Below are 19,755 nucleotides of genomic sequence, written 5' to 3'. Positions count from 1 at the left end.
CACTGAGGGAAGTGGTACTGTGCAGTGTATACATACAGACACTGAGGGAAGTGGTACTGTGCAGTCTATACATACACACTGAGGGAAGTGGTACTGTGCAGTCTATATATACAGACACTGAGGGAAGTGGTACTGTGCAGTCTATATATACAGACACTGAGGGAAGTGGTACTGTGCAGTCTATACATACCCCCCCCTCGCACCCCACACGCACTGACTACCGCACCTGGCCGCCATCACAACAGACACACTACCAATCCCCCGCCCAGGCCGCGGTCCCCCCACACACATTACTGGCCGGCCGCCACCCCTGCCGTCCCTCCGGTTGTACTCACCCACAATCTAAGCTTGGTGCCGCTGGGGTGAACTTGAAGAACCGCCGGGTGAGGAGAGGCGGGAGAGAGGCGCTGGAGGAGTGTGGCGCCTCTGCGACCGTCCGTCCAATGAATGACGGACGTGCTAGATGACGTCACTGGAGAAGCGTGTCCCCAGTGTGCGGAGACACGCTTCGTTGCAGCGTGCGGAAGGCGGTCATTGTCCTTAAAGAGACAGCGTGCCGCCGCCGGGGCCAGTCGCAAATTGTGCCCAGATTAGTAAATCTGGGCGCCATTTGCAAGATGTCAGTCGCATGGGCCACCATTTTGGTCGCCATCTGGAGCCCTGCCTATTCGAGAAATCTGAGTTAAAGGGGGGCGATGGTCACTATTTAGCATCCTCATCTATTATTCTAGAGGGAAAACAATTACAAAGAGTGTCTCTCCCTCTGGAGGACCTGTCCTGTCCTGGATAACACAGAAGCCTATTGTTTTCAGTGAGCGCTGTGTAATACTTCATCTCTCCAGTGGTGGCACTGCAGGGGAGGAAAATACTTACTGCAAGGTTACATAGATTACTGTTGTGAGCAGCCTATTGTGAATAGATAAGCAGAGTACCCCTTTAAGTAAAAAAAATTTTCCCACCGGGAATACTGATGTTCATCCCCTAAAGAACAATCAGTCTTATCAGCCATGTTGACCCTGAATAGCGAGCGACAGTAAATACATCATCTCTATGGTGTTGTTAAGAGGCCAGTACTTGAGGCGGTAATGAGGTGTGCGGAGGCTCGACATAACCTTGCCGGCAATCAGCCAGCAGAGCGTTGCATTATGGACAGAACACGCAGCACATTACTACCAGCTATGGCCGCCAGATCCGGGGGACAGAACGCTACCAGCGCATAAATCTGATTAGTCACTTAGAAAAATGATATTAGCCATTCCCCACATGACACATTAAAGTCATTAGATTTATAATCACGCGGGCGAAACCGCATTATAACGGCGGCATCTATTAGGCAAAGAGATAAACAAATACGTATCCCGCCAATTATACCGCAATTCCCAGTACGCTAAAAAAACAACCGCCTGGATGTAAACACCATGGAAACTCCGATACTCCATACGTTCCAAAGCCGTGGGGGTGATAGAATTAGTAGACGGGATAGGGGAGGGGGAGGATCTGCTATTCTGGCAGCTGCATGCCCCCCTCTCCCCACTCATATACACATGTATACTGGAGGAGATATGAGCATGGTCAGTGTTAAAGGGGAACTCCGCCAGAAAATTAGTAGGTAACTGAAGCCACCAGATCCTTGAAAATCTACCTCCTTGCCCTGTGGTCCCTGACTGTCAGGGCTTTGTGTATAGGGGAAGGATATCTATTTGTAATGACGGAGAAGATGGAGGGTGTTTCTTGATTTAAAGGGGAACTCCAGCAAAAAAAAAAACTTTCAAATCGACTAGTGTCAGAAAATTATATACATTTGTAATTTACTTCTATTTAAAAATGTCAAGTCTTCCACTACTTATCTGCTGCTGTATGTCCTGCAGGAAGTGGTGTATTCTTTCCAGTCTGACACACTGCTCTCTGCTGCCACCTCAGTCCATGTCAGGAACTGTCCAGAGCAAGAGAGGTTTTCTATGGGGATTTGCTGCTGCTCTGGACAGAGGTGGCAGCAGAGAGCACTGTGTCTGACTGGAAAGAATACATCACTTTCTGCAGGACATAGAGCAGCTGATAAGTACTGGAAGACTGGAAATTTTTTAACAGAAGTAAATTACAAATCTATATAACGTTCCGACACCAGCTAATTTAAAAGAAAAAAAAAAAACGCCGGAGTACCCCTTTAATGCTGACCATGCTCATATCTCCCCCATCCTCTCGCCTTTAACAAGGAGAGGGGTAAAAACTGCAACTTACCTCCCTAAGAACAAAGGGATTGAGCATATTAGAATTCATCATTCACCGCCCTAGTATCTGCTGTCAGAGTCGGAAGGCCTCATAGACATTACATGGTCAGCCAAACCAACCGTATAGACCCCACAATGACCCTATGACCAATATGAAGCCTTCCCAATGGTTTATATCATATTGAATTATGTTTTTGGACGTTTTCCATTCAGTCGGAAAAAAATTTTTTTAATTTGCTTTATCAGCAGCCGCCTGGCATTGAGTGCTCCTATTTAATAGAATAGCTTTTCCACCGCTTATCTCTTCTCTCCAGGATTCTCTTATTTTTATCTCTTTGATCGACAGGTTTCTACGGAAAGCATTTCCAACAAGATGACGGCCTCCAATCTGGCCTGCGTCTTCGGAGTGAATTTAGTTTGGTCACAGGAGGGCACCACTTCCATCAACGCTCTGGTTCCCGTGAACATGTTTACAGAACTGATGATCCAATACTATCCAATGATATTTAACGCCAGAACGGTCCCCGGAGAGACTTTACCCTGATTTTTACCCTTTAAGAAAGTTATCGCATTGATATTTGCTACTGTTACAAAAAAATTGCACTCAAAAAGGCCACAGATTAAAGGGGTATTCCACTCAAACGTAACTTTTGATATGTTGCTGCCCATGGTGAGACTAACAATTCCTTCCATACTTGTTATTATCTATTCAGTCTCCTTCCCCTAATTCTCAGCTGCTACTTTCTGCTGAAGACACAAAAATCTATGTGAGCTTTTCTCTCCGTCTCTCTCTCTGCCTTCTGAGATGGCTGATATAAACAAGTCCCTGGTAGTCTGTATCTGCAACTTTTTTGCTTCTGTGAAGCTACAGTGTTGCAGATAAAGCCAGACAGGGACTTGTTTACATCATCCGTCTCAGAAGGGAGACGGAGGAAAAAAAGCTCACACACAGATTTTTGTGTCTTCAGCAGAAAGTAGCAGCTGAGAATTGGGGGAAGGAGACTGAATAGATAATAACAAGTATGGAAGGAATTGTTAGTCTCCTCAAAAGTTATGTTTGAGCGGAATATCCCTTTAATGTTTATATTAGATATTTTATTTAAAGGAACAGTTCAAAAAAATGTATGGTTACCTTTTTCTTTTAGATTTATAAGAAGAGCGTTCGACCTTGTTACAGATAATTATAGTTCACGTTAAAGGGGCTATTAAGGCTTACAAGAAATGTCTGCAATACTCCTGTCCTCAGTTTGGGTGTGGTATTGCAGCTCAGTTCCATTAAAGTAAATGGAGCAGTATTGTAATACCTGAGATCAGGGGTGGCGCTGTTTTTGCAAGAAAGTAGCTGTAGTTTTTTGTTTTTGTTTTTTTAAATCCTGAATAACCCCTTTAAACATTCAATCACAGGTCAGATTATGCAAGAAGTCGTCTCCTTGGTTACTTTCAAAAGCTCCTCCCATTTTTGTGTGCACTATTTTTTTATGCGACGCTCACCTCTTACAAAGAGGCTCTCACATTTATCTGTAAGATAGTGTAATATATTTTTGAAGTTGTAGTCAGTATTGGAGGATGATGTTCTGAATTAAAAAAAAAAAAAAAAAAGGTTGAAAAAAAATATTGTTACAATGAAATCTGGGAAGGATTGCTACAGTGACATCTGCAGGTTAAAAGGGGTACTGTACTAAAAAAAGAAAAATAGCAAACCCGAGGGCACCAGGGGAAGAGTTATGGGGAGTTCAGAAATGGCAGTGACGCCAAGATCATGAGAAGACACAAGTTACACATTTGTAAGAGAGCAATGTCCTGCGTCCTTGCCAAGATGCAGGATACTGACTTAAGACTACTCCTCCTCTTTACGGGGGGATCTGGCAGAGGGCCAGGGCCCAGGTAGAACCACTGTGGAGAGCTATCTGAGCTGCATCCTTCCTCCACAGAATCTCGACTAAGACTCCTCCTTCACCCAAGGGACTAACTTCCTATCCAGCATGTAAGGTGCGCTGTGGTTGGGTGGAAAGAGTGCAACAGAAGAGCAGAAAGAGAAGAGGTGATAGGACAGAAGAAAGTAAAGATCTTACTGGCTCACAGATTCTGGTATACATAAACACAATAACCCTTTGAGACACTTCAGCTGTGCAGCTTTCACACTTCAATACATAATATAGCGACATCTAGTGGTCACCTCTTAATACTACTTTGACTACAACAAGACCACAAAAAGTACACACTTTTGCGAAGGGTGTGAACAACAGTAACACAACACAAATGTTGTGCCTTAGCTAGTGATAAGTAAATCTGGCTCTGCTTACTGGCACAGGGTTTCCTGGGCAAGAGAAGAAGGGGTTCCAGATGGTGGCGTACCATACCCATGCAATAACATCATTTGCCACAATCCAGGAAACCCTGTGCCAATGTGCAGCTGCCAGCCCTTACAAGTGTTATACACTTTTCTGTGACGTCCAATAATCCAGAACATTCAATAATCCGGCACCCTCAATAGTATCTACATGTTACCAGTTTGGCCACAACGTCCTAGAGCAGAAGCTGGACCAGGAGTTTCCACTTCCTCTCAATGATTTTTTTGCTCGAAAAACATGCATGCTTTCTTTAAAAACCAGCGCCACCCCTGTCCTCAGGTTGTGCGTGATATTACAATCCAGCTTCATTTACTTTAATAGATCTGAGCTGCAGTACCACATTCAAACTGAAAATAAGAGTGGCGCTGTTTCTGGAAGACCCCCTTTTAAAGGGGTACTCCCTTTTTCTTTTAAATCAACTGGTTTCAGAAAGTTATATAGATTGGTAATTTACTCCTATTTAAAAAAAATCTCAAGTCTTCCCATACTTATCAGCTACTGTATGTCCTGCACAAAGTGGTGTATTCTTTCCAGTCTAACACAGTGCTCTCTGCTGTCATCTCTGTCCACAGCAGGAGAGGTTTTCTATAGGGATTTGCTACTACTCTGGACAGTTCCTGACATGGACAGAGGTGGCAGCAGACTGGAAAGAATACACCACTACCTGAAGAACATACAGCAGCTGATAAGTCCTGGAACACTGGAGATTTTTAAATAGAAGTAAGTTACAAATCTTTATAACTTTCTGATATCAGTTGATTTGAAGAAAAAAAAGAGTACCCCTTTAATTCTCGTATTCCTAACACGCATATTACTTTCCATCTGTAATACCCCATCAGTCCAGTAGGTGTCAGCAAAAACCCAAAACAAATCCTCAACCCATGTGACATTCAGTAACGCGGCGGTGAGTGACATGATTTTTTATGAGCGAGGGAGAATGTGCCGTACGCTCCGTACGAGCGTGAGCTAAACCTGCGCCCCCCTATTTGTTTTATTCGACCCTTCTCGTGAAGGATTGTTAAACTTCTGCCCCCCGAGCTCCTGTGATTAATGGTAAACTGCAGCGTTAATGTGTATATCCCGCCATTCCTGCCAGATCTGCTCTCACCGCGCTCTCCGAACAATGGTTTCAATTACGTTCACCTTCATGGTTTATGTAAATGTAGGTCAATAAAGAAAGAAGACGGAGAAGTGGTGAGCGGAGAGAGCGAGCCACCAGGCTTCTCCCTGCTCCTCGGCGGCCATTACTGGAGGTCAGAATGTTCCGGGCTGGGTCATCTTTAGACAATGTTTCTTACCAGCTATTAGAAGGAGTAACGTAAAGATTTGGAGGATCTACCATCAGTTCTTTAGTCTTTTAAGGGGGCTCTTAAGTTGAGGTTTGGCAGTGTCTTCTCTCGTGACCGCGGACGTCTGTGGGTAAGTGGGCGAGGAGAGAACATCGAGTTTCCAACCTAATTTTGTGGACAAGAAGAAGAAAAAATGAGCTGATGATGTGATTGGAGATAGAACAATCTAGAAGGATAACAGCAGCAGGAGAGGAGCATGCTGGTTCTGGAGGGAGGAAGTCACCCGACCACCCCATGTGATTACCTTGGGGTGGTCATAATCAGAATAGATTACGTAGAGAAAAAAAGAGACTACGAAGAGAAAAGCAACGGCGTTGGAGCAGCACAGAGTATTTCCGAAGAAGAAGTTACATTTACATTCATGTAATTATAATAGTAGAGACTGACGGCGAGTCCCGAGATTTGTTTCGAGTCAAATTTGGTGAATCTGGTCGTCCTATTCTGGATTTGGATCCCAATGGAGATGTGGAAGTGGCCAGGTGATTGCCCGTGCAAAGTATGTACAGAAACAAAGATTCCAGTCAAAGCCAATAGTCAGGTTCCATCCTGTAGGTGGTATCCCCAGACGCCAGGTTACCCCTGTAGGTGGTATCCCCAGATGCCAGGTTACCCCTGTAGGTGGTATCCCCAGAAGCCAGGTTACCCCTGTAGGTGGTATCCCCAGAAGCCAGGTTACCCCTGTAGGTGGTATCCCCAGACGCCAGGTTACCCCTGTAGGTGGTATCCCCAGACGCCAGGTTACCTCTGTAGGTTATATCCCCAGAAGCTAGGTTACCCCTGTAGGTGGTATCCCCAGACGCCAGGTTACCTCTGTAGGTTATATCCCCAGAAGCTAGGTTACCTCTGTAGGTTATATCCCCAGAAGCCAGGTTACCTCTGTAGGTTATATCCCCAGAAGCCAGGTTACCTCTGTAGGTTATATCCCTAGTAGTCAGGTTCCATCCTGTAGGTTATATCCCTAGTAGTCAGGTTCCATCCTGTAGGTAGGGTCCCTAGGTTCTTGTAGGTATTATAGGTCCCTCCTGTTGATAGTATTCCCAGTAGCCATGCTCCCCCAGTAGGTAGTATCCCCAGTAGCCAGGTTCCCGTGTAGGTAGTATAACCAGTAGGAATGGTCCCCCTGTAGGTACTATCCCCAGTAACCAGGTCCTTCCTGTAGGTAGGATCCCCAGTAGTCAGTTCTTTCCTGTAGGTAGTATAACCAATAGGCATGGTCCCCCGGTAGGTAGTATCCCCAGTAACCAGGTCCTTCCTGTAGATAGGATCCCCAGTAGTCAGGTCTTTCCTGTAGGTAGGATCCCCAGTAGTCAGGTCTTTCCTGTAGGTAGTATAACCAATAGGCATGGTCCCCCGGTAGGTAGTATCCCCAGTAACCAGGTCCTTCCTGTAGTTAGTATTCCCAGTAGCCAGGTCCACTTTGGGTTGTATCCTCGGTAGCCACTTCCCCCCTCCCCCTAGGTTAGTATCCACAGTGTCCAAGTTCCTCTATGTAGATAGTTTCCCCAGTAGCCAGGGTTGCCCCTGTAGGTAGTATTTCCAATAACCAGGTCCCCTTGTAGGTAGTATTCCCAGTAGTCAAGAGCCCTGTGTGAGTAACATCCCCAGGAGGTATGTTCCACCTGTAGGTAGTATCCCTAGCATCCAGGTTCCCCTGTAGGTAGTATCCCCAGCATCCAGGTTCCCCTGTAGGTAGTATCCCCAGCATCCAGGTTCCCCTGTAGGTAGTATCCCCAGCATCCAGATTCCCCTGTAGGTAGTATCCCCAGTAGTTAGTCCCTCCTAATTTCCAGTTTCCGTCAACATACTCACCTAACTGCCCGGCCACCGTGCTGTGTGCCACTGCCAATGCGTGGAAAAATCATAGCGAAGCTCTTGAAGATGGCTCCCCAAACCCTCAGACCTGTTTGAGTTGCCAGAAGTCAGGAAGTTTAAAATAGCCAATTTTCCACCGACAGTGGAGAGAAGGGCTCAGAGTGATGGATTTGAACCCTTTTGTTCCTGTAGAGATAAGCTGCTGCATCTTACTGCAGCTTACTCCTCCCCATAGGAAATACATCAATGTTCTTCCATATGTATGGGGAAGACAGAAGAGGTAGCTGCCAGCCAAACGATCATTCGGCCAACGGTTACTGAAGGTGTATAGACATCTTTAGTTTTAGGTTTAGCTTTCAAGACTGGGTTCACCCTTTTATTTGTATCAATATTTTTAACCAATACCAGAAGTGGCCAATATGTTGGGTCTACTCTTGGTTTTGGCAAAAAATTACCCTAAGACAGCCTTAGGGTATGTTCCCATTACGGAACACACGAAGAAATTCCTAATGGAGGCCGCATGCAGGACTCCGCTTGAAGTTCCGTCTGTCCCATTGACTCAATCTGCCGTCATGTCAATTGTTTGGGCGGACGGCGGACTGAGCTTCAGTATATCAGTCAATGGGACAGGCGAAACTTCAAGCGGGGTCTGCCGCGTGGAAATTTCTAAATGTGTTCCGTAGTGGGAACATGGCCTTAGATAGAAAATTTCTGGTCATTCTTGACTGGTCTGTAAAGGTGGTCTACTGGATGCCGATGGTATAGCGTGATCTTTAAAAATTTTTATGCAGGCTCACCCCACCCTATATCTGAGCATACCCCTAAGTGTCCATCTGTTGTCCCGATTCCGCATGTATTGCCAATGACTAAATGACCAAAAAATCCAACATGGCAGATTGTCTTTTTTTTTTTTTTTTCTTTCTGTTCTCGAATCAACATCAAATGGCTAAAACAGGTCTTTTCACGTTCTCCAGTGTATGGCCAGCTTAAGATATTAAGGATATGCATAGAGCCAAGCTGATGAAATCAAACAAATCTGACATTAAGGTTCGGTAACAAGCCCTGGTGTAAAAAAAAATAAAATGACTTAAAGGAATCAAGATCCTTTTCAAGAAGTTCCCTCCAGCACTGGTGAGGTTATCGATGGAATTGAATCAACTCTCATACATAATTCAGGAAAGTTTTGCACGGAAGATTCATGTTGTTTGCAATGCTGTGAGGGAGAGAGGAACCGTGCCGATCGTCCCCCGCAGAGTCTCTGATAACAGTTTCTCTTTACAAATGATAATTGTGCAATAGCGTCTCTCTTCTCCACCATCCTCTCGAGAAACATCTTCCCTGCATCAAAAGGCAATTTTCAGATCATCTCCTCTGCTATCGAGAAGGTGATTACAGTAGAAAGTGCTACCGAGATGTGTCTGCCAATACCTTCTTCATTTCTACCAATGGGGTGGAATTTTTGAGGGTGGTGCCGATCCTGTGGTGACATTGAGTATCCTTTTTGTATCTGTGATTTCCATAGAAAACGTTATATCCGCCCGCTGGGAGGATTTATCCAAAACTAGATTCTGCAAGGATTGACTTTTAAAGCTGAAAATGATACAGATTGCAACTTTTTGTTTTTAGATTAAAGGCCCAATTCCACGGAACGATTATCGTTCGTATTCGGCCGATATCGGCCGCTACGGACGATAATCGTCCGGTGGAATAGAGTGCAACGATCAGCCAACATCGTTCATGTCGGCTGATCGTTGCAGTCGCTTGTTTTTCAACATGTTGAAAAAAAAGCGACTGATATAGCAGCGATCTGCTGCCGTCGCTCCGTTGAATAGGAGCATCGGCAGCAGACGCTGCTATATCCTTTGGGCTGCCCGGACGATCAGCAATCCCCCGGGCAGCCCCCCCATGGGCTGCCCGGACGATCAGCAATCCCCCGGGCAGCCCCCCCGGAAGCGAGCGGGGAACGAGGAGCAAACGAGCGCTGAGAGCGCTCGTTTGCTCCTCTAAACGACCTGTGGAATAGGGGCATAAGTAGGTTGTTTCGGCACCACGTCTAGCATGAGGAACTCTATGAAGATCGATGGTCTACTTCTTTTTCTTCTTCTCCTTCTTCTTCTTCTCCTTCTTCTTCTTCTTCTTCTTCTACTTCTACTTCTTCTTCTGTTATCTTAACTTTAAACTCTTATTCTTCTAAAGTAGGGAGGGGGCAAAATTGGCCAACTCTCATATCCCAATTCGGAGATATCGGATATTTTAGAACAGGGATGGGGAACCACCATCCTGTTTCTACAATTGCAATTCATATCAAGCGTTGGCTTTGGCTGTCCATGCATGATGAATATTGTAGTTTTGCAACAACTGGAGGGGTGAAGGTTCCCCATCCCTGTTTTAGAAGGTAGACGTGTTGAAAAGGAAAGCCGGTGGACCATATTTTTGCAGAGCTAAAGTTCCGCATGTTGTTGTGGCCCTTGGGAGTACAACCTGAAAATGTTACCTTCAAACCAAAAAGTGGAGCACCAAAGCAGCCATGGTCATACATAAGAAAGGAAGTCAAACTATACTGACACTAAGTAAGGACCTGGATTCCGGTGCTCCTTTTGCATAGATCTAATAGCTAATATATCTAAAGGCAGTGCCATAGGGCCCTATTCCACCGGATGATTATCGTTTGCATAATCGTTAACGATTAACGACCTCAAACGACCGCTATTGTGAAAGACCTGAAAACGTTCACTCATTTCCATGGAATGATAATCGTTACTTATGATCGTAATTGCGATTGTTTTTTCTTCGCGCTATTGCGTTCGTATCTATTGCTATTGCGTTTGTATCTATTGCGAACGACCGAAAGATGTCTTATTCAATGCGAACGTTTTGCGAACGAGCAACGATAAAAATAGGTCCAGGTCTTATAAAGCGATCAACGATTTCTCGTTCGGTCGTTAATCGTTAACTGCATTTTAACCGAACGATTGTCGTTTAGATTAGAACGATTTAACGATAATCTGAACGATAATCGTCCGGTGGAATAGGGCCCTTAGGTACTGTATGCCAGTGTAACAAGACATTCAGCCTCTCTTTCCATATGGTGCCTGGGTATTAACCTGTGCACCTTGACATCAGGGCGAATCCTGGGGCTGGAAGAAGCGCATCTGCGCGAAATGGCTGGTGCCTCACTGTGCCACACGATGTGATCCTCCCACTTTTTCTTCATGATTTTACAGGTAGATGACTACATGTAGCAGAGCACCACGGAAGGTCTAATACACAGTTGAAGTGACCACACAAGGGTTTGATGACCGAGCAGTCATTGGTGGAGTACTTCGGCTTAACGCCACTTTGCTCCACTGCAGACGAACCTCTTTTGTACTAGAACGTCTTGACTTGAACAGAATGATAGTCACCCCAGACGTAGGTGCAGATTTATCCCTGTAGTAGTAGTTATCCCACCCTTAGCAGTGCACAATACCACAGAAACATAACTAACTAGCTAAAACTTCTCTCTATAATCACCTCTAGACCGACCCAGGACCTTCAGGGAGCTTTATAGGAGAGGATGGGACTAATATCCCATTGGTGAGGACCCTTTTGGAACAGACTCCACCTTGGTGTGTGATACGTGGGAGTGTGTGGCAAACATAACATAGCATACGTACATTGTTAACCCTTTATGCTCCGTTCAGCTGCGAAAATACATAGAAAACAGTGAGACACCTAGTGGCAGGCACTGAAATTCAAACCTTCAGCCCAGAGCATACACATACATAGTTCCTGACGACAGGTGTGCTAGGAACAGTAGGATCACACCCTCTCTGGGACACTACACATTTATGACCATACGTAGTTAGCTACCCCCTATGTAGATAGGTCATGTACACAGAATAGTGACATAGACCAGACAGCACAGGCTGGCACTACCATGGGAACATGGTGCGAGGGGACTTCATATTTTAACTGCCATGATACTACTATATGTCATGAAATAAACCCAACATAGAAAAAGAATAGTGGACAAAGTTGCAGTGTATTTGTAGTATGGGGGGCCCCTGGTGGTGACGTGGAGGGGTCCTATAATTTCTGTATACTCTCCTGCTTTCTTAACTTTCCCTCCATCCCGATTCCCCATTGGAGCGTTGAGTGATCGCTCAACGTGATAGCAGAGTAACCGCTGGTGACACTTAGATTAATGGGACATATTTAGAATATTCTGAAGTGAGGTTCCTATCATTTTGTAATGTCCTGGGTGAATTATTAACCATCCCCCTTTATTTGCGCCGCTCTGAAGTCTACAGGTTTTTCTCTCGTAGACGGCCTGTTTTATGCCAGTCTTGATTTTCGCCGGGAAAACACATCAAAGACAATAGATTGGATGGGAGATGAAAGAAGGAGAGAAGAAAGCTCTTCTCATTGTCTCGCACATTGGCTGTGAAAGGCAAATAACGTTACATGGTATAATCTATTACTACCTAGGAGGGAATCATGGGCGGTGATGCTTGTGGTTTTTAAGCATATTAACCAGTCCCCATTAACACAATTGCCGGGTAGGAAATGATAGCCTGAGAGCTGGTAATTCAATTCAGCTTGAACTTAATCTATTGTTTTCTGTTATCAGCCATTTCAGTCTGGGCCCATACACCTTATACTAAAGTCGGCCACCATCAATGATATAATGTCTATGGGGGATTCCTGGGACAACTAGCCACTAATGGACTAATAGACTAATGGAGTACTTCGGCTGTAGTTGCTCTTTGCTCCACTGCAGATGAACCAATAGTTGTAGGAATGTCCTGATTTTGTAGAAGAAGAATAGTCACCCCAGACATAGGAGAAGGTTGACCCTTAGTAGTAGTTATCCCACCTTAGGCTTTATCACTTCATACTTTTGCCCTTCTTTTACTTTCACCTTCAGCCCAGAGCATACAAACACATGACAGTAGTGGTACACCCAGTCTGGGACACTAAGCAAGGTTCGCTCATCTTAAAACGACTAACATTATACGGTATATAGGGGGCTAAACTGATAGTCAGCGGGGATAAAGGTTAAGCATGATGGATTTTTACTGCCTGACTTTGGCTTACCGCTGCCCATTGAAAACACATGAAGATTCGTGGGGAGGCCGGAAGAGATAACTCTCATCAAAATTTCTTCAAATCAACAGGTGTCAGAAAGTGACGAAGATTTGTAATTAATTTTTATTAATTACTATTTACTTCTTCGGTCTTCCAGTACTTATCAGCTGCTGTATGTCCTGCAGGAAGTTGTGTGTATTCTTTCCAGTCTGACACAGTGCTCTCTGTTGCCACTTCTGTCCATGTCAGGAACTGTCAAGAGCAGCAGCAAATCCCCATTGAAAACCTCTCCTGCTCTCCAGACTAGAAAGAATACACCACTTGCTGCAGGACGTACATCAGCTGATAGATACTGGAAGACTGGATATTTTTTCAATAGAAGTAAATTACAAATCTCTGACACTTTCTGGCACCAGGTTTTTTGTTTTTTTTTGCTGGAGTACCCCTTGAAGTAATTGTCGTTCAGTGTGTTCTTTGTTGTCCACCATATGGGCAGGATAAGTGAAAAGTAATGTGAGCAGCAAGAAACGCCAACCCCAGAGGCGCTCTAAACTTCTGAGCGTGAAATCTCGCCCGTTCTTCCGCTGGCATCCTAGTGCCCAGTCATCGCTCAATAATGTTTTATCTGCATCAATCAAAACCTGCCGTGAAATGGCCCAAAAATATCCATTAAGCCCTAATTACAGGATAGTTAGAGGAAATTATCCTTCACTAAACAAAACCTGCACCGACAGCAGGAGAGAAGCCCACACCGAGAGGGACTGGCGGCTGTCACATGGATGATGTAGGAGGCCAAATCCAAAATATCCACATGACTCATGACTGAGCTGGGGCCAAAACTGCAATTCTGCAAAGTGCTCCCTGACCGTCCAGGAAAGCCGAATTATCATTGTTCTAGTGCATCGAAAGCCAAACAAGAAGGAGGTTTGCAAAAAGTCATAAAAAGATCTATGGGGGAGATCTATCAAACATGGTGTAAAGTAGACCTAGCTCAGTTGCCCCTAGCAACCAATCAGGTTCCACCTTTCATTCCTCACAGACTCTTTGGAAAATGAAAGGTGGAATCTGATTGGTTGCTAGGGGCAACTGAGCCAGTTTCACTTTATACCATGTTTGATAAATCTCCCCCACAGTGTAAAGTGAGACTGGCTCAGTTGCCCCTAGCAACCAATCAGATTCCACCTGTCATTCCTCGCAGACTCTTTGGAAAATGAAAGGTGGAATCTGATTGGTTGCTAGTGGCAACTGAGCCAGTTTCACTTTACACCATGTTTGATAAATCTCCCCCACAGTGTAAAGTGAGACTGGCTCAGTTGCCCCTAGCAACCAATCAGATTCCACCTGTCATTCCTCGCAGACTCTTTGGAAAATGAAAGGTGGAATTTGATTGGTTGCTAGGGGCAACTGAGCCAGTTTCACTTTACACCATGTTTGATAAATCTCTCCCTATGCGTCTGATGAATTCTATATCATTGCCTTCTGCTTCTATTGGTAAACTGTACACCAGTATTCCCTAACTTGATTTTGACACTTAAAGGGGTATTCCACTCAAACATAACTTTTGATATGTTGCTGCCCATGGTGAGACTAACAATTACTTCCATACTTGTTATTATCTATTCAGTCTCCTTCCCCCAGTTCTGAGCTGATGCTTTCTGCTAAAGACACAAAAACTGTGTGAAGTTTTCTCTCTGTCTCCCCCTCCCTTCTGAGACAGTCCCAGGCAGGCTTTATCTGCAACACTGTAGCTACTTTGTAAAGCTGGGAGGATTAATCACAGTCAATTCATCAGCCACTTGATCTCAGATTAATTCTCCCGACATTTCAAAGAAGCTACAAAGTTGCAGATACAGCCAGACATCTCAGAAGGAAGGGGGGAGGAGGGGGAGTATGCAGTGAATTGTTAGTCACCATGAGCAGCAACATATGAAAAATTATGTTTGCACAGAATACCCTTTAATGGTGCGTTCACACCTACAGGATCTGCAGCTGATTTTCTGCAGCAGATTTCATTTAAATAACTGAACACAGCATCAAATCTGCTGCAGATCTGCTGCAGATCCTGTAGGTGTGAACGCACCCTTAGGGTACAAACACACACAGCATATACGCTGCGTATTTACTGCTGCGATACGCAGCAGATACGCAGCAGATTAGATGGAAATAACTGAACACAACATCAAATCTGCTGCGTATCTGCTGCGTATCTGCTGCGTATCTGCTGTGTGTGTTTGTACCCTAAGGGTGCGTTCACACGTACAGGATCTGCAGCAAATTTGATGGCGCAAATTTTAAGTTGCAGATTCAAAGCAAATCAAATCTGGGCCATCAAATCTGCTGCAGATCCTGTACGTGTGAACGCACCCTAAGGTATGTGGGATAATTAGGGGGGGGGGTCTTAAAGGGGAACTCCGACAAGAAAAATTATCTTCTTCAAATCAATTGGTGTCAGAAAGTTATACACATGTAAATTACTTCTATATATAAATCTCGTCTTCCAATACTTATCAGCTGCTGTATGTCCTGCAGGAAGTGGTGTATTCTTTCCAGTCTGACAGTGCACTCTGCTGCCACCTCTGTCCATGTCAGGAACTGCCCCGAGCAGGAGAGGATTTCTATGGGGATTTGCTGCTGCTCTGGACAGTTCCTGACACGGACAGAGGTGGCAGCAGAGAGCACTGTGTCAAACATCACTTCCTGCAGGACATACAGCAGCTGATACGTACTTTTTAATAGTAATTTTCAAATCTGTATAACTTTCTGATACCAGTTGCTTTGAAAGAAAAAAAACATTTCTCCAGTGTACCCCTTTAAGAGAGAACATGTAATACCACACACAACCAATCGACAAGAGTGGCGCTGTTCCTCAACAAAGCCATGTCTATGTTAACCTCATACAAACCGCTTACACTGGGTTTCCGGTTGGATAGGGATGAGTGTGGATTCAATGGATCGGGCTTGTATCGGGATTTGTATTAGTGGTTACCATAGTTACATCGCTCTACGTGGGGATTTTGATAGTGATCCTAATGATATAGTTGCCAAAATGATAAAGTAATTTGCAGGGAGGCTTTGATGCTTAGTCAGGGGGTGCGCGTCTATCATGTGTAAGGCAACTAAGCAATTAAGAAATCTCTGATCGTCGCTTGATAGAACGGATGTATAAGTTTTTCATAGACTTGTTTTATATGTACGAACGGCGTGATGGAGAGATCATCTCCGAGACGATCGCTTAATTAAATAGAAGAAATTCCTTCAAGACTCGAGAGAAGCCTATGTAATACAGCGTAGTGTTTGAGGCTCTAGGAAAGAGAGAGAGACCTCCTGGAGAGGTCTCTGGGGAAGAAGAAGCAAGTCTCCAGGGAGGACTCATCTGGAATACTTACCTCTCCTCATCCCTGCACTTCAGCATCCTGAGGTCAGGTGTCCAGACATTGCTGTGGTGCAGGAATGAGGAGAGGTGAGAATCTGTCCGGTTTGGGGTTGGTTGGACTTTGTTGAGGGGTCTGGTCTTGGGTCTATATTAGAATAGGGGGTCTATTTTAAAGTCTGTATTAGTATAGGGGTTTGTTCTGGGGTCTGTATTAAGTTAGGGTCCTAGTCTGGGGTTTGTATTTGTATAGGGTTCTGGTCTGGGGTCTGTATTTGTTTAGGGGTCTGGTCTGGGGGTCTGTATTTGTTTAGGGGTCTGGTCTTGTGCCTGTATTAGTATAGGGGTCTGATCTGGCGTCTGTAGTTGTTTAGGGGTCTGGTCTGGGGTCTGTATTAGAATAGGGGTTTGGTCTGGGGTCTGTAGTAGTTTAAGCGTCTGGTGTCTGTATTAGTATAGGGGTCTGGTCTGGGGTCTGTAATAGTATAGGTGTATAGTCCGGGGGTCTGTATTAGCATACGGGCCTGGTCTGGGGTCTGTATTAGTATAGGGGTCTGGTCTGGGGTCTGTATTAGTATAGGGGTCTGGTCTGGAGTCCGTATTAGTATAGGGGATCTAGTCTGGGGTCAGTAGTAGTTTAGGGGGTCTGGTCAAATGACGACGACAGGAGTGAGGAAAGGTGAGGGTGTTCATTAGGTAAGGAGTTAGTATATATTTAAGGGGTCTTGTCCCGGACTGTATTTGTTTTGAGAGTCTGGTGTGGGCTCCCTATTGATTTAGGGGGCTGTATTTATTTCTGGAGTCTGGGTTATTTAAGGGGTTTGGTCTGGGGGTCTGTATTTCTTTAGGTGTCTAAATTTATTATAGACTTCATATTAATTTACACAGTCTAATTTGGGGTCTGTATCTATTTTGGAATAGGATAAAAAGAATACGCTCACCCCACTACACATGCCGCCTTATACGTCACTTACTCATCCCTTCTCGCAGGCTGACCACTATGGGCTGTATATATGACACACACAGCTACCTAGTGATTATATCAATTTAATGGAAAGTGTAGTGACTGCAATGATTGCTTATAGAATCTGGAAATCCATAGCCCATAGGTGTTAATCTGGCCATAGACTTGAGTTGGGTGACCCCTAGGAAGCCCTGTGTGTAAGGTCAGTGTCTGCGGCCTACTGATAATACATAACATATGGCTGTATACAAGCCATGAGCGCTCCCGCAGCAGTTACGTATCCCGCGACCTGCAGCAGATGGGACCTCTAGAACAAACGCCTGCAGGACAAGACGAAACCTTCTGGAATTTATGGGTCACCGAGGGAAACATTTGTATTCTGGGATGAAACAAACTCAACGCAGAATGAAGATTCCAACGGCCGTCAAAGTGTAATTTCATCCTCATATACACAGGCCGTGAAAAATAAGTGGGGGGTGTACGGTTTTTTGGGATATATTTATAAATATTAGGCGAAATTTATCAAACTGGAGTAAAGTGAAACTGGCTCAGTTGCCCCTAGCAACCAATCAGATTCCACCTTTCATTTTCCAAAGAGTCTGTGAGAAATGAAATGTGGAATCTGATTGGTTGCTAGGGGCAACTGAGACAGTTTCACTTTACACCATGTTTGATAAATCTCCCCCACAGTGTAAAGTAAAACTGGCTCAGTCGCCCCCGGCAACCAATCAGATACCACCTTTCATTCCTCACAGACTCTTTGGAAAATGAAAGGTGGAATCTGATTGGTTGCTAGGGGCAACTGAGCCAGTTTCACTTTACACCATGTTTGATAAATTTCCATAAATGATGACCTCTTAAAGGATAGGCCCTCAATCTGTTTTCCCTTAAAGTGAATCTGTGACCTCCTGACCGCTTACCAAGCTGTTAGTAAAGCTGGATAGATATCAATGAAAACATTTAGGGTAAATTCACACAGGCGGATTTGCCGCGAGTTTAAAGGGGTTGTCCGGCGATAAAAAATTATTCACAGAATAACACACATTACAAAGTTATACAACTTTGTAATGTATGTTATGTCTGTGAATGGCCCCCTTCCCCGTGTTTCCCCCCACCCACGCTAGACCCGGAAGTGTGGTGCATTATACTCACCGCATCTCGTGTCGTCCACGGTCTCCGATCGTCAGCAGTGACGTCTTCTTCGTGAGTCCGGCGGATCTTCCCAAGTGCCGGCAACCCTCTGCAGCGTCATCCGAAGCTCAGCCGCGATTGGCTGAGCATAACTGTGCTCAGCCAATCGCGGCTGAGCGGCTGATGACGCGGCCACGTCATCAGCTGCTCAGCCGCGATTGGCTGAGCACAGTTATGCTCAGCCAATCGCGGCTGAGCTTCGGATGACGCTGCAGAGGGCGGCCGGCACTCGGGAAGATCCGCCGGACTCACGAAGAAGACGTCACTGCTGACGATCGGAGACCGTGGTCGGCACGTGACAGGTAATGTATAGCGCACCACACTTCCGGGTACACGGGTGGGGGTGGTGGGACACGGGGAAGGGGGCCATTCACAGACATAACATACATTACAAAGTTGTATAACTTTGTAATGTGTGTTATTCTGTGAATAATTTTTTATCGCCGGACAACCCCTTTAACGATAGCGATAAATCCGCAGATTAATCCGCTTTAATTTTCATTAAAATAAAAAAATACTTTATTCTGGGCTCTGAATGGTGTCAAGGAGGCGGAGCCTATTATCCCCTGGGACCTAGTGCTGCTATGCCTCACTGCAGTAATTGTTTTTATGCAGGGGGTGAGCATACAGCACAGTGAGGTATAGCAGCGCTATGGCCCAATAAATAATAGGCCAAGCCTCTTTGTCAGCATTCAAAGCCCAAATAAAGTTTTAAAAAAAAATAAAAATACAGACAGACAATAAAGGTATATTCTGAATGTTTTCATTGATATCTATCCAGTGGTGCTGTCAGCTCAGTAAGCGGTCAAGAGGTTACAGATTCACTTTAAGGCCCAAGCCAGTGCAGAACCATCCCCAAAATCTCAAATCTACTTAGCAAAGTATTCCCACTATTTTTGTTTATATGATGTAAACACACCATCAATATTTCTGCTGGGCCATCTGTTTCGTCCCAGCTCAGCAGCATTCATACATTTCACTGCTGTATCTAGGTCATGTTACCTCTGATCAGCCACCATCTTGACTTCTCATCTCTCATTTTCAGATCTTTCTCAGATTTTCAGCACAGTATCACATGGGCAGCTAGAAACAGTACTACCTCTGCCTGCTGGGAGGACAGTGTAATAGTCCTCATCTCTATATATCTCTACATAAGCTAAAGGTATACAGTCAAGGAGGCTGAACCGTGATCAAATCAACTATTACTATGTCAAAGGAGCTGTATACTCTGCATATCTGCATATATACTCATCATCTGTAACTGTAAAGAGAGTTTCTTCCTCCCCCCTGTGGAGAGTTTGTGTGGAACAGTCCATGCAACTTCTTCAAACAGGAGGTTCTGCTGGCTCAAGTGGTGACCTCATTAGGAGCACAGAAACACCTGTAATTTCCTAAGGGTCACCATGAGATCACATGACCC

At 44.9% G+C, this 19,755-nt stretch overlaps 1 protein-coding gene across 3 annotated transcripts in view; it reads left to right on the top strand.

The window, feature by feature from the left end:
- Positions 1 to 2,852, top strand: part of ARHGAP8 (Rho GTPase activating protein 8) — a 54,122-nt gene extending 51,270 nt beyond the window's left edge. For all 3 annotated transcript variants that reach the window (XM_069967886.1, XM_069967890.1, XM_069967884.1), the window contains exon 13: positions 2,575 to 2,852. In XM_069967886.1, the coding sequence (XP_069823987.1) occupies positions 2,575 to 2,772 (198 nt within the window). In that variant the 3' untranslated portion in view covers positions 2,773 to 2,852. The remainder of the gene's footprint in view (positions 1 to 2,574) is intronic.
- Positions 2,853 to 19,755: the final 16,903 nt, after the last annotated feature.

This window comes from Dendropsophus ebraccatus, chromosome 1 (assembly GCF_027789765.1).
Source record: "Dendropsophus ebraccatus isolate aDenEbr1 chromosome 1, aDenEbr1.pat, whole genome shotgun sequence".
NCBI lineage: Eukaryota > Metazoa > Chordata > Amphibia > Anura > Hylidae > Dendropsophus > Dendropsophus ebraccatus.
This window is presented reverse-complemented; position numbering and strand designations above follow the sequence as displayed.